The sequence below is a fragment of the Apteryx mantelli genome, chromosome 1 (assembly GCF_036417845.1).
Source record: "Apteryx mantelli isolate bAptMan1 chromosome 1, bAptMan1.hap1, whole genome shotgun sequence".
NCBI lineage: Eukaryota > Metazoa > Chordata > Aves > Apterygiformes > Apterygidae > Apteryx > Apteryx mantelli.
In genome coordinates this window covers 199,487,240-199,502,136 of record NC_089978.1, presented here as the reverse complement: position 1 = coordinate 199,502,136, position 14,897 = coordinate 199,487,240, and the positions used below count along the sequence as shown (strand labels likewise).

The following is a 14,897-nucleotide window of genomic DNA, read 5'->3' as shown; positions in this document are numbered from 1 at the left end:
GGTCCCGGCCCCGCGGCGCGCGCCGCCCGAGCAGCGAGCCCCGAGCAGCGGCGCGCGAGGCACCGGGCGGCGGCGCTGCTGCCCCGCGCGCGGCGGCCGCTGCCCCGCGCGCGACGGCGGCGGGGCGCCGCGGGGCCCCGCCGCGTGCCGCCGCCCGGCACCTGTGCGCCGCGGGCGGGGGCGGCGGGGGAGCGGCGGGCGAGGCGCCTGCGCACTGCGCGGCCCCTCGCCGCCACGGCCGCAGTCACTTCCTGCCCCTGTGCCCATCCGGCTCCGGGGTCAGCGGCCGCCGCTGTGGCGGGACACGGGAGAATAAAGTTTTTTGCGGGGAGGGGGGCGCGCACCCTTCCTCTCCCAGGTAGGGCCCGCGCGGCGGCGGTCCCGCCGCGGCCCGCCCGCTCCTCGCGGCCCCCCGCGGCGCCGCTGTCACCTGCCGGCTCGCGCCCCCGCCCACCGCTGCCGGGGCGCGTGGCGCCGCGGCGAGCGCGCCCGGCGCAGGCGGCGGCGGCGGCTCCGCGAGCGCCGAGCCCGGCTGCGCGGGCGGGCTGGGCTGCGCCGCGCCGCAAGTTTTTCCCTCCCTTCGCGGGAGCGGGCGGACGCCGTCCCGGCGGCGAGGGGGGCTGCGGGAGGTGGGGACAGAGCGCGGCGAGAGGCGGCGGGAGAGCGCGGGGAGCGGGGCCGGGCGGCGGCGGCGGCGGCCGGGAGGGCGAGGGGCGCGCGCGGCGCCGCCGTGCCGAGGCGGCTGCGGAGGGCGAGACCCGGCGCTGGGCCGCGGGCTCGCCCCGGCGGGCCGGGGCGCAGGTGGGGAGCGCGGCGAGGAGCCCGCGCCGGGCGGGCGGGCGGCCCCGCGCTGTGCGGGGCCCTGCGGGGGCCGGGCCGGAGCGGAGCCGGCGGCGCGGCGGCGCGGGCCGCCGCAGAGGGCGTCGTAGCTGCGGGGCAAACAAAAGCGGCTCTCCGCCCCGCCGAGGGCGCCGCCGACTCCGGCCTGCTGCCGTGGGGGCCTCCTAGGCAGCGGGTGTGCGCGCTTCGCGCTGCTTCAGCCCTCTGGACTTCGAAGGTGACAGTTAATTTGCTTGTTTTAGCAGAAACGAGCTGCTGGATGTAGAAGGAAAGTAGGTCGTGTGCGCAGAAAATGCCTCTAAGGGACAAGTGTTGTCAGACTGACCACCATCACCATGGATGCTGTGAACCAGGTATAGTGCAGTGCTTCGCTTGTCTTAACTTATTGCCACATTTAACAGTTTTCAGAAACTGCTGTGATGTTACAAATGTGCACTGTTAATGAAAGTTTCAGATATAAAAAATTCCCAAACTTTATTTGGAAATGTTTTTTAAATATTCTAGAGCTGTCATATTAAATTACTTCAGGTCCGTAATTTCTCAGTTCTTGGAGGATGTGTAATAATCCCTAAGCCCCCAAATGGGCAGAGGAATACAGTGAGCAGAGGAAGGCCAGAGATTACCTAAAAGCAGCTGGCATTTGTGCTTACAAAAAGTGTGATACTCTGAAATTTTGGTAATATGTCAACTCCTGCCATCTGTTTCACTCATTGTTTATGTTTATAATTTACATCTCTTCTTCTAATAAGTACTGATGAACTCAAAGGTCTTGCTCACAAGGAGTGGGGGGACGGTACCCTAAAGTCCTAAAACCACTATTTTCATTCCACTGCTGTATGACATGGAAGATGTTATTTGTGAAAGTATAATGCATACCACGAAGGTTCAGCCGTCTTTGTAATCTTTTTGTAATTTTTTTTTGGCCTACTGTTATAATATGTAACCCAAAAGGAAATTTGATTCCTTTCCTGTTGGTTCTTCTCTCTTGTTGCCTTGTTGTAGGGTTTGATGTTTGGATGCTTGTATTTATGTTTTGAGAAGAAAGACATCAGTTTTTGGAATTAATAGAGGAAAGCGTAGACCTGGCAACTTTGATAATACACCTTTAGATCAATGCAGTTTGAGAATAGGCATTATTCAGCTAGTAGAAACATTTCTTTGTGTTTAAATGTTTTTGAGTTGTTCTAATATATTTAGAAGATAGGCTAAAATACTTTTCTTGCCTTACAAATACTAATCATGTGTTATGTCTGCTTCACACATGTCACTTCTCTGGATGTCAGTGGGTGTTGCACATGCATATTAGAGGCAGTGTACCAACCAAAATATACTATTTTGAATAATGGGGAGTAGGCTAGTAGAATACAATATGTCATTGTGTTAGAGATCCCCAAACGATTAGCTGATTTGTAATGGTTGTTATGTATTCGTATATATAATAGTATATTATGGGGCCAGCATAGTTAGGTGGAGTGTTCTGTCTGTTGTTCTTTTCTTCCTGATGTTCTTTTCAGCTTGAATTTATTTATAATCTCACATCTTTTAGAACAACTTTGTTGTCAAAATGTGTTTAATCTATTTGCTCTTAGTGTCTGTAAATAGTTTTATTCTATGTCTCTACTGCTCTTTATTAAAAATAATTTTTTTAGAGATGCTTAGTACTTTGTTTTGAAATGGAAATTTTACAATGGGATTAAAAATCAACCAAACGGGTAAGGTAGGAGCCTTAGGTAGGAACCCATGAACTACAAAACTAGTTTTTTTTGTCGATAAGAAATTAACAAGATGAGCTGACTAATGATTTTCAAACACATGCTTGAATAAGTGCTCATATTCATTTAAATGCGGTTTTCCCTCTAGGGAAAGCTTAATTGCCTTATGCATATATAGCAATGGAATGCTATTAATTTCTATATGGATAAGTACTGCATAGTGGAATAACTAATAATTATCTTGATCAATAAATGTTTTAGTTGCAATACATTTTACAATGATTGCAATGTGGAGTGAAATTTAGGAAAAAAGGTATTACCTCAGCAATTTGCTTGAACCAAAAGTACTTCTTGAATGTTGTTCTAGTGGCTGCAAAAGAAATTGCCTCGTCAGAAGTTTGTATCAATTGAACTAATTCCCCAGATCTGTCTACTTGACTCCCATCATTCAAACAAACACAACAAAACAGATGTACAAAAAAGAGCTACCAAATTCAGTACATCTTCACAGTGTATCTGTGTGATTCCAATATTGTCAGTACATACTTAGCACTGAATTCAGATCCAAAAGTAGCAATGGTCAGAACAAAACACAAGCGTAACTAACTAGTATGTGCCTCAAACAGCTATTATAATATTTTATATAATTTTATGTATATTATATATAATATTATAATATTTTTAGCCACTAGAACCACATTCAAGAAGTACCATCAAAAGATAACATGGCTGGAAAATTCGGCAATTCATCCGATGTTTTTTTAATTCAGTGTTGATGACATTTTCTGAGTAACACAACCTTTACTGTAGTTCTTGGTCTTTCTTTTTAGCATGCTTATTGTATGCATAGAAAATCTGTAACTTAACAAGACATGAAAGAAAACTTAGGTGATTTTTATTATCTTTCGTGTATTTCAGTGCATATGTTGGAACCTGGTGATCCTCCGTTATTACAGCAGCCTCTGCAAACATCAAAGTCTGGTATTCAACAAATCATTGAGTGTTTTCGATCAGGTATGACTTTTGTCATATCATGCCATGTCAGGCAGATATACCATATCTGACTTTTTAAAAACACATTTACCTTGTTTTAAGAGTTATATATATTCAATATACATATAAAAAAACCTAACTTTCTACATAACTGCAAAATATATATATAGGTTTTTGCTATTAAGTACTGTTCCTTTTAATAAGGATTTTTATATAAAGTAGTGAAGAGACAGCTCCTGCTGTGTAGTCATCTGTCTAAAACTCAAAAAAAAATAGCTTTCTGTTCTGCTTTGTGTCATCCCTCCTGCTACTATTAATAAGTTTATCCTAAAACTCTAAAAGGATGAGAAAATTCAGTGTTTGCCTCAAACTCTTGCATAGGTAGTTATATTGCTATATCGTATTACTTGTAAGGTGTTATTCGACTGTTTTCTGCAGTTACAATACATAGCAATGGACCTAAGAATAACAATCGAGTGTTTGGGTGAGCATCCCAAAGATGATAGAAAACCCTGAATTTTTACTAGCTGGTTCTGCACTTCTAATATGGTGAAATAAACATTTTATTTTTACAGCCTTTAATGGAAGAACACAGCAATTATTACAAGAGTTAAAGTGAGTCTTTATGTGAATATATATTCTAGATTTTTCCACATAGAACTGTTATACATAAGAAATACATGTTTTTTTGTATGCGTTAGGATGTGTGCCTGGGTTGAATCTTGTAGAGTGGCACAATATTCAGTTTGTTCTCCACTTGCATTTGAACAACTTAATACAAGAAGGAAAGCTGGATGTGAGATCCGTCATTAGTGATCTGTTTTATAAGAAGTAAGTGTTTGGATGAAATTGCCTCAAATACGTGTGGCAGACTTCTTTCACTTGAAGCAGGTTAATGGAATCTCTATTGGTAATAGTGTGAACTAGTTGCAAGTAATCTGTCATCAGGCCATTTCCACATTATCCTCACTGTCCTGTGATAAATTAGTAACTTTATCCTCTTCATTCATCTGATCTGCACCAGGGAAGTTGGACAGAAAGTGAAAGGACTTGGACCAAGATTTTACTACTTCTGAAAAAGCAGTGTTTCATTATGGAAAGAAACTATTTTGATTCTTCTGGTAAACTTTTAAAGAAACAGAGATTAAAACTGGAGTGTTCTTAGTAATTTGAATTTAACATCATTAGAAAGTACTTACTAATATAAGTAATAAAATATTCTGTAGTATAGTAATATTCTATAATATAGCAAGTAATAATATAATACAGAAGTCTATAATTTTGCTATAGAATATAACGTGATTGTATAAGAAAACAGACTGAGGTTTTTTTTAAATATGCAATTGCTTGCCAAAAGCATAAACTTTAGTAATTCTTCTAGAGATGTATGTGTAATAGCTATGTTCTTTACCAGTTTCCTGTGACCATATTATTTTAACTTCATCTTTTACAAATATTAACAGGATATGACAAAGTATCCCTTGCCACAAGTGGATGTAGCTACAAAATAGAGATGGTTTTAGTAAGCTGGAGGCAATAAATGCTGGTGGGAAAACGGACTGCTGGTTGCCACAATCTACAGTTGGTGTAGTATAAGGAGATACTTACTTTTTTCTCTGCGTATTGTGTCCACAAAAGCAGTAGATGTTTTAAATGTCTCTTGCTTCCACAAGTCTCCAGAGCTTTACAGTTTAATTCACAAGGACCAATTTTTTTTTCACTGCTACTTATGACAAGTTTCATAGCTGGAAAAGGTTTGAAGCCAGAGGGACCACTACTGCGTCATCTAGTTTGACCTCCAGTGTGTCATAAGTCATTAAATTTCAACCAGTGCTTTTAAGCTCAGTAATTTTTATTAGACAAAAACATTTAAGTCCTGAACTGAAAGGATACTTAACTCCTGTATGCTGTCAGCATAACAACAGAGAGAATGAGGTATCAATAGACTTGTGTGTCCCTGCAGTGGGAGAAGTAGCATTTGTGAAACAGACAATTATTTTTCTTTAGTTGGGGGAGTGGTTTGTAATTACGACATGTATCAGCAGCACTGGCCGAATTTTGGTTTATCTTGTGTGCTGTCAGCAAATTTGAGGACTTTTTATTTGAACTGTAATTTGGTAACTTACTGGGATTTTGTCTATGTAGAGCATCGTCAGTTTTGTTCAGGTGGATTTTCTTCTGTGATTTTTCTTTTTACTCAATTCAAATGTGGATTGGTAAGATCTGGGTAAACAACTTGATCTGGGGGGAACTCTTTACAATTTTTAAATTTGGAAGCTTCGCTAAATCTAAGTATCAGTCCAGTAATCTGTGTTGCCTGTAAAATGCAGGTCAGGTGAAAGTGAGGTTGGTAACATTTGAGGAAAGAACAGCAGGAGGAAGAGGCAGGAGCCTAGGGCTTTGACACAGGGAAGGCATGGGCAGGGGGAGAAACTGGAAGGAAGCCTGATAGTCAAGTTTGGGCCCTAGTTTTAAGTAACTGTAGAAGTAGGGAAAGGCACCATGCTTTGCTAAAACTCACTTCTAAAAATTTTTAAAAATATTATTACACCAAGAAATAAAAGCTTGCTGTGGTAAGGACCATTTATATTGCAGAACTATTAGGTATTGTGAAATCTATTAGTATTTGAAAAGGCTTGGTCTCTGAAATAATTTTGTAATGCAACTCAGAGTTTGAGCTTTAAAAGGAATTCTTATGAGGAGTGTCTGTATGATGCCAGAAAACTTGAACTTCTTACTCTGTTTCAACTTGAAGAATATCTTGATGCTGTTTTTCTAATTCACAGTTTTCTAATTGTGATGTTATTTGTTCTTGGTCCAGTTTCTTTATATTTCTGCTTCTCTGACTAATTTTAACTTATTCCATTAAATAAAATAAAAACGAGGTAGAGAAATTCACTGATTTTGGTCAGCTAGTGTTTCTTCCAGTTTGGAGTAGGTAAGTGTCCATCATTTAGTGATCTGTTGCTAATGACTGTAGGGATTATGTTCATAGATTTAGCATGGTGTAAAATGAAGGAATGGGTTTGAAATGTAGCTTAAACTCTGAATCCTTTAGTTGATTAAGCAAGGCAGGAGCTGGAACACACAAACAATGCCAGATCAAACTGCATCTGCATCTTAGTGGGGTTTTTTTTGAAATATACAATGTATAATCTTGAAAACCTGCAAGTTTTGTCATACTACCTATTTTCTGACGGGAAAGTTTCCAAATTAATTTATTTGTATTTTACTTTCAGTAGGCTGAAAATGTGTCTCCAGTTCTGCTTTCTTAATAAGCACAATCGCCTTGATCTTGGATCAGATGCCTGGATGTAATAACATTAATCTTGACCCATTATTTATTCTCTGTATATTTTATTGTATGCTCTGTAGCTTTTTGCTTTACCTGGTGCTACTTTTACATGAAATAGCTGTATACATCTTGCTTTCTTAGCATAGGCGGAGGAGTTTTAAGAAAAAATGCTGCAGAATTATTTAAATACATGCATGACTATTCTTTCCTATTAGGCAATTGTATCACAGCAAACAGATGCTGTAGTATGAACTGCCATACTAATGTTAGCTGTTGGTTTTGATCATAAATCATCATTCATTCCCTGTTAACTGTAATGTGTATAATCCTTGTTTTGTTTTTTTGTTTTTTTTTCCCCCCAAGCCTAGGCTTTTTTTCATAGTGCAACTCAGAGTATGTCTAGTAAACGTACAGTACAATGAAGTAGAATTAACACAAGATAAAATGTTGTGTTAATGTCATGTTTTAAAACGTTTCTACTTTCATGGGATGATGTGTGATCTAGCAGATGAACAGAAAACCTGCTTTAAGTATAACATCTCTTTTGTTACAGGAACTAAACAACTTAAACATATCTTGTTAAAAGATGTGGACACCATTTTTGAATGTAAATTGTGCCGGAGTCTCTTCAGAGGATTACCAAATTTAATTACTCATAAGAAGTTCTATTGTCCTCCAAGCCTCCAGATGGATGACAGTAAGTTTTGCTCAATGAAATACTTGATAAATCTAAAAGTGAGAAACTTACCTTTCTGTACCATTTGTGAAAACAGACCAGAAGCAAGATGCAAAAAAAAAAAAGGCAGCCGAATTAAATGTTGATGGTAACATATGTAGATCACATTTGTGCCTATAAAGTAGATACAGCATGAACTTCAATATGGCAGTAGCAACCAGGACCCATATCAGTGTCATAATTTGGTAGCTGGTCTATAAGTCCAACCTTTTAATGCAGGGTGTCACTGGCAACACTTTTTATTCCTTCTGCCCCTTTTTCTTTGTTTTGTTTTCCCTCTCTATTATGAAAGATACTGAAAGGTATGCCAAAGTGCTCGGAAATTGACTCTCACAGAAAAGCTTGGATCTAACAAGGTTTTTTAGTTCTAGATCAGCATAGCTCTGCTGGACTCCAGCTGGATCCTGTAAAATCACTTGGATGAATCTGCATCACTGTCCCGTACTTGGGAAAGTCTCCGTATCATGGATGCAATCCTTCAGTCTTAACTCATTATGAAACACAGAGTAAAAGGCGGCCCTTTTCTATAAGAGCTGGAGCTTCAATAATACTGTCTTTCTTTCCCACCTTCTCACCTCACCTGACCCTGCTTTAAGATACTCTTGGGCCCTGTATGTAATCATGTCTAGTCCACTTCCTTCTTTGGAGAAATTAGACTTTTTTATTAGTAGTAAGTAATTTAGATTATGGGGAAATTTTAAATAAGTGTATTTTTATGGAAAACAACATGTATTAAAGTCTTCTCATTTCTAGTAATGACCTTTTGTTAATCTTTATCTATGAAAGGCTGATAAATTTGAAAATGTGCCAACATTTGAAAATGTTTTGTGGAACTCTCTGATTATCTTGATCCCTTCTTGACTAGATTATCATAGCTGCAATGAGGATTCTTTTCCTTGAATAATGCCTTCCTGCTTCAGTATTTCAAAAATTAGGAACCTACAGAGATTTACTTAGATGATTCTTTTCCAACCTTGTATTAGCAAGTGTTGTAAAGAAGGAGAGGAAAGTGAAAAGACTAGTAGTGTCTCCTCCCTTAGATTAGTGTGCTTGGCTAGTTGCACAGTCATAGAGCTCCTTTGTTGAAAGGGATGAGCTGTATTCTTAAAGCAACATTGGAAGTGCATCTGACTTAGATGTACTCATTTCTAAGCAAAATAAAACTACTCTGAATAAAGATCTCCAATCCAGCTCCTGGCATTCTAGTCGTCATTTAATAGGTTGGTTAGCTTCTGCATTTCATTTTTGACTAGGAAGGGTGCAAATGAAGAGAATAACACTAGACGCTCTCAATAAAACTATATGAAGACTGGTTTTATGTAATTTTGAGTGTGAAAATTATGGAATAAAATGCAAGTTTTTTTCAATGAACAAAGTTAAAAGATAGTGAACAAGAGGTAGGAATAAAAGTTCTGCAGTCCCTATGGTGGAAAATTATTGTTTCCTGAGGATCCCTTTTGAGATGTTTTCTATCTAGCGTAGTCATTGCATGGTCTGAAAAGGTGGTATAAAATGGGAGGAAGCACTTGATAAAAAATTATAGGTAAATATATTCTATATATCTATAAATTACTGATACTCTATCTGTAGTCCCATTTGAAGTTGACTGCAAAGGGTGTTAATCGTCCAGTGTCAAAAAATTGTTCTGAGCAACAAAACAGCCTATTGCTTTTACAGATACTCTTTTTCATGTACTTGTTGGGGATGTGGAAGAAAAAAACCTAAATAAGTATGGGCTTTTAATTTGCCAGGAATGAAATTGTTAAATCATTGTGGATAAGTTTGAACAGTATCACCTCAGTGCCTCACCATTTTGCTGTACTGCACTGGTTTCTCAGTTGTGCCAGTGCATGTGCTTAGGGTGCTGTGCTGGGAGCTAGATCACTGAACAAATTTAGAACTTAAAAACTGAGAGGATATTACTGAGGATTGTAAAATCATATGAATGGCATGAAGGGAAATTGGAGCAATCATTTGTTCATACTTTATAGTGCAAAAGCACTGGGGTATCCAACAAAATTACCAGACAGCAGACAGTATGAAAGTACTTCTGACAAAAATGAATCCCTTTATATTCTTGGCTACCACAATGATGTTATGTGTATTTAAAAAGCATTTGAAAAAGCTTTGTGAAAAATAGCTCTATTAAAATAGTGTTTTACAGGCAAACTTCAGCTTGAGAAATCCCCAACCAACATTTTCTGGGCTCAGGCAAAAAAGGAGGGTTACTGTATCCTTCTTTCTTGGTTTTTTTTTTTTTTTTTTTTTTTTTTTTTTTTTTTTTTTTTTTTAAATCTGCTCCAACTCATTATCAGAACAGAACACAGGAAGAACCTTTGGTGAAGCCCAGTGAAGTTATTCTTTCTTAAAATAACTACTTTGGCTCAGTTTTCATTGTTTTGAGAGATTGGAACAATTTTTTTTAGAAAACATAGATTTTTGTCTGTCCTTATACTTATTATCTTACTGTATCAGTAACTGATTTTTACTAAAAACTTTCCCTTCTCCAGAAGTTGAATTCTCTTTTATATCCTTATATCTTCATGCACTATTCAGGTTACATGGATCTTGCACTCTTCCTTAAAGGTCAGTTACTCCGGGATTGACAGAGAAGAGTATATTTCCAGAAATAGGTTCTTTTATTGAGAATGCCTGTCTCCAGTAGTAGGAAGTTCAGTTTCTAATGATACTTAAGGCTTAGCTGCACACCTGAAGAACAAGCTCAGTCTTATGTCCTTATTTCTGCAGTTGGTATAGATTTTTAGAAAATGGTTTAATTCAAGGCAAACAAAGTTTTGCTTTGGGTGGCCTTGACATGAGAATACTACAAGGATGTACTACTTCAGTTTGCTGTTGATAAAAAGGACACTTATACTGATGTCTTACTCTGATGTGATAAAAATTACTTCTCTAGTCAAAGCAAATCCAATTTGAATTAGTGGTTCAGTTGTTAGATTAAACAATACTTCTTCAACTTATAACTAGAAAAATAGTAAAAATGAATGATTTCTGCAAATACGGTAGTTGAATTGACAGTGAAAAGACACTTTGAAATCTGAAAAATTGAAATAATTTGAAACTATCAGTTCATTTTAAAATACCTTTGCTTTTTTTGTACAGACCTCCCAGATATAAATGATAAACAAAGCCAAGCCATAAATGATCTCCTGGAAGCAATCTATCCAAGAGTAGACAAGCAAGAATATATAATTAGATTGGAACCTATAGAAACTAATCAAAATGCTGTATTTCAGTACGTATCAAGGACTGATAGCCCAGATGAGAACACAGAAATTAGTACTACTGATCAAGCTCCAGTACAAATACAGGAACCCACCACTGAGCCACCCAAGACTGTTTCAGCTCCAGTTCCAACTCCAATTGGGGAAACTTTGGAATTACCTCCTGCTGATCCTGTTACAAACAAGGTGATACCTACTTCTGAAGAGCAGCCTCCAGCAGTAAATCCTGAGTTGGACTCTTCAGATAATTCTGATTTTGGCCACCAGTTGATTTGTTGCCTTTGTAGGAAAGAATTTCATTCCAGACGCAGTGTACGCCGGCACATTAGAAAAGTACACAAGAAAAAGATGGAGGAGCTAAAGAAGTACATAGAAACAAAAAAGAAACCAAATCAGTGCTCAACGAAAGGAAGAAATAAGAATGTTCTTGTAACATTAGGTAGAAGTTGTCCTGTATGTTATAAATCATTTGCTACAAAAGCCAACGTAAGGAGGCATTTTGATGAAGTTCATAGAGGATTAAGAAGGGATTCCATTACTCCTGATATAGCTACAAAGCCAGGACAACCTTTGTTCTTGGATACAATTTCTGCTAAAAAATCTTTTAAGACCCGAAAACAAAAGTCATCTTCAAAGGCCGAATACAATTTAACTGCGTGCAAATGCCTTCTGTGCAAGAGAAAATATAGTTCACAAATAATGCTTAAAAGGCACATGCAGATTGTTCACAAGATAACTCTTTCTGGGAAGAACTCTAAAAGAGAGAAAGGACCCAACAATACTGCCAATGGCACAGAAATAAAAGTAAAAGTTGAACCAGCAGACTGTGTAGAACCTTCACCCCCTTCCATTACCCTTTCTCCACAGAATGAATTAAAGGGAATGAATCATTCAAATGAGAAAAAGAGCACTCCGTCAGCACAGAAAAATAAAGTTAAACAGGACCCTGAAAACTCTAAATCAACCACTAAATCGAACTCTAAATCAACCACTAAATCAACCTCTAAATCAACCAATGCATCTGCTGCAGGTGGCCAGCAAAAAACCAGGAAGCCAAAACTTTCAGCTGGCTTTGACTTCAAGCAGCTTTACTGTAAACTCTGTAAACGCCAATTTACTTCTAAACAGAACTTGACAAAACACATTGAATTGCACACAGACGGAAATAACATTTATGTTAAATACTACAGGTGTCCCCTCTGCTCTTACGAAACACGTCGCAAGCGTGATGTGATAAGGCATATAACTGTAGTTCATAAAAAGTCACCACGCTACCTTGGGAAAATAACTGCAAGTTTAGAAATTAGAGCAATAAAAAAGCCAATTGATATTGTTCTAAATAAGGTGACAAAAAGAGGCCCTCAGAGGGATGAAACAAAACAGATTGGTTCAAAACAGGATGTCACCTCTAATTCGCCCAATAAAAAGTATGAAGGAGCTGATGTTGGCATTGAAGTAAAAGTAACAAAAAACTTTTCTCTTCACCGATGCAATAAATGTGGGAAGGCATTTGCCAGAAAGACTTTTCTAGAACATCATAAGAAAACCCACAAGGCAAATGTATCTCATTCACCTGAAGACAGTAAAACCAAAGGCAGAAGTACAAGATCTAAAGCTGTTGTCTGGTGAGGAAAAAATAGTGTTTTTTCTTTTTTTTTCTTTCTTTTTTTTTTTTTAAGAAAAAAACACTGCCTTTTATATGCTATTGTTGATTTATTGCTGAAAACATACTTTTCCATAGATTTAATGGTTTAGCAACTTAAGTACTAAGGTAAATGTCAAGTTTATTTTTTAAATTTTGTTTTTAGTGTTTTGGAAAGAAGTTATTTTCTAAATTTATCTTTGTAGGAAGTTGAAATAGAATATAGTTAAGCTGTCCCAAGTAAACTCTTTTTAAATTGATAAAAGGCATCTATTGTAATCAAACTAATACAGTACATTCCTAAAATAGTAAAATTAACAGTGCTTTTATCTGATTTTAGCACTGTTAATGAACATCTCTGTAACCTAGTTGCAGAAGTTCTAAAGGTACTGTGGTAAAAGTGGTTGACTGCAAAAAAAAATTCTATGAACAGACTGGAATTACCATTCTTTCTTTCTTCCCCCCCTCTTTCCCCCCCCCTTCCCCCCCCCTCTTTTTTAATCCTAATGTGTGCCTATGTAAAAAGTAAGGGTTTTTTTATTTTGATCATGAATTAAAAAATTAATCTCACATACAAGTTATTTATGTTGTACAACGTAAAACAGAATTAGATTGGTAAACTCAGAGTATTAATTTATTCCCATTTTTCCTCAGATAGGTTCAAGTGATGTTCGGAAAGTTTGGAGTTCATTTGAGTGAAAAGACTTTAATTTGGTGTTGGAACCACTAATGTCTTGATAATGGTAATATAAGGAGGAAATATTTTCATAAACTGTTGTTTTCTTCCTAAATTAATAACCATTCTGACTGCTTGTTGTAGGACAATGCCTCCTCCCCCAAACACTTTGAAGTAGTTAAATTGAATTCACCTGTGCTTCTAGCTTAGCAATTAACTATACTTATCTCTATGCAGTTGAAGCTTGACACAGTACAGGATGAACTTTCTGAACTTAAAAAAAAAACATACAGAGGCAACTTAACAAACAGCAGCTTTGGAAGAAGACTTTTATTTCTTATTTAGGAAATCATCTTCAGAGAACTCATCATGCTACTGACCCTCCCTAATACTGCTAACTGATGAACAGCTCTAACTTTTTTGTGATATCCTACTTTGGCAAATGTTGTGTTATGTACTGTTTTAAATATATTACAAATGAATGTGTAAGAACAAACAATGTAGTGTATATTGGCTGAATTGTACTAATTATTAGTATTTGCCGTAACATGTTTGTTCATACTGACTAATTTCCCAGTTTTGAGGCATTCCGAATTTCACAGTACTGAAGTTGATTCAAGGATTTCCATTTTTGTTTCCATATGTGGTTCATAGGACAACTTTGTAAACATCCAGGAAGTTTACAAGAATATCCACATTCCTCTATTTTTTAATTTTTTTTAAAAAAAATTTATACACAAGCACTTTAATGATAGTTGCAGTTTATTTTTCAGTTTATTTTTTGAAAGATCGACACACTAATGTTAATATGAAGGTAGTGAATATTTGCTGATGTATTATAGACAGACAATCTGTGCACAACCACTTATAATGTTAGCTTATTTCATTAAATATTAATAAAAAGGGAGGCTAGTTTGAGAGAAACTCAAAATATTTTTTCTCTCGAGATCATAAATGACCACTGTAGGTAGCACTTGACTTTGTATAACTTGGAAAATGTTTTAGATCCCTTTTTTATCTTTTAATCAGGATTTTAGTAAAACAGTTGCATGCCTACCATTACGAAATTCTTGGCAGGTTTCATGCATCAGTGGTTTGGGGGGTTGTTTTTTTTTACTTTTTAGAAAATATTTTGTTTAGTGATTTGTGTCAAATTGCTACAATTTGAAAGGTACTGTACATCAAAGAAATACCATGTTTTTTTATATAGGTTCACTCCCTTACTTAGGGAGGTGCCTCATGTTCATATATACTTCTTGTATAAAATATATCTAAAAATGTTGATCACAAGATCAGGAGTAAAAATACTTTTATGGATAGAGAAATACTTGGCCCTGTTAGTGCATTGCACTAAAAATACTGTGAATGGGAACTGGACTGTAACTGTTGCTCAATATGTTTTATACTGAATGTACATGCTTCTGTTTGGATAAATGTACCGTATTTGGTGGAAAATAAAGCAGACTGGAAATTACTTTTAAGTGTGCTTAAACAAAAAGATGTGGTGTTTATAAACCTGGAATGTGTGTCAGTTCACAATCTGCAACTACACCGTTTGCAGTTCTGTAAAATTTTATTCCTTGATCATTGAAACAAATTGCTTGTAATATTCTGTTATAATAAATGTTTTTTGTTATGAAAAGTTTGGCACTTGTGGAGTGAACACTTCTCCACATTGATGGTTGACCCTTGCTATATTTTTAAGAAATCCATGTTGATATTGACTTTTTGTCACTTGTAAAGGTATATTTTTCTAAACTA

At 37.8% G+C, this 14,897-nt stretch overlaps 1 protein-coding gene across 4 annotated transcripts; it reads left to right on the top strand.

Moving 5' to 3' along the window:
- The first annotated feature begins 322 nt into the window (after positions 1-322).
- Positions 323-14,610, top strand: ZNF800 (zinc finger protein 800). Of its 4 annotated transcripts, none has more exons than XM_067289968.1 (6): positions 323-358; positions 1,086-1,193; positions 3,471-3,566; positions 7,394-7,537; positions 10,697-12,443; positions 13,119-14,610. In XM_067289968.1, exons 2-6 carry the CDS (start codon positions 1,133-1,135, stop codon positions 13,126-13,128), a joined length of 2,058 nt encoding a protein of 685 aa, XP_067146069.1. In that variant the 5' UTR covers positions 323-358; positions 1,086-1,132; the 3' UTR covers positions 13,129-14,610. The 4 variants fall into 4 exon arrangements, with proteins under 4 accessions (XP_067146069.1, XP_067146072.1, XP_067146070.1 ...); XM_067289971.1 differs by having other exon boundaries at positions 13,115-14,610; XM_067289969.1 differs by having other exon boundaries at positions 329-358; positions 1,083-1,193.
- Positions 14,611-14,897: the final 287 nt, after the last annotated feature.

Bases quoted from the DNA above. Each gene is read 5' to 3' on its own strand.
- ZNF800 (XM_067289968.1), top strand. From the start codon at position 1,133: ATGCCTCTAAGGGACAAGTGTTGTCAGACTGACCACCATCACCATGGA. The intron at 1,194-3,470 runs GTATAGTGCAGT...CGTGTATTTCAG, and splicing joins CCATGGATGCTGTGAACCAG to TGCATATGTTGGAACCTGGT. The intron at 3,567-7,393 runs GTATGACTTTTG...CTTTTGTTACAG, and splicing joins CATTGAGTGTTTTCGATCAG to GAACTAAACAACTTAAACAT.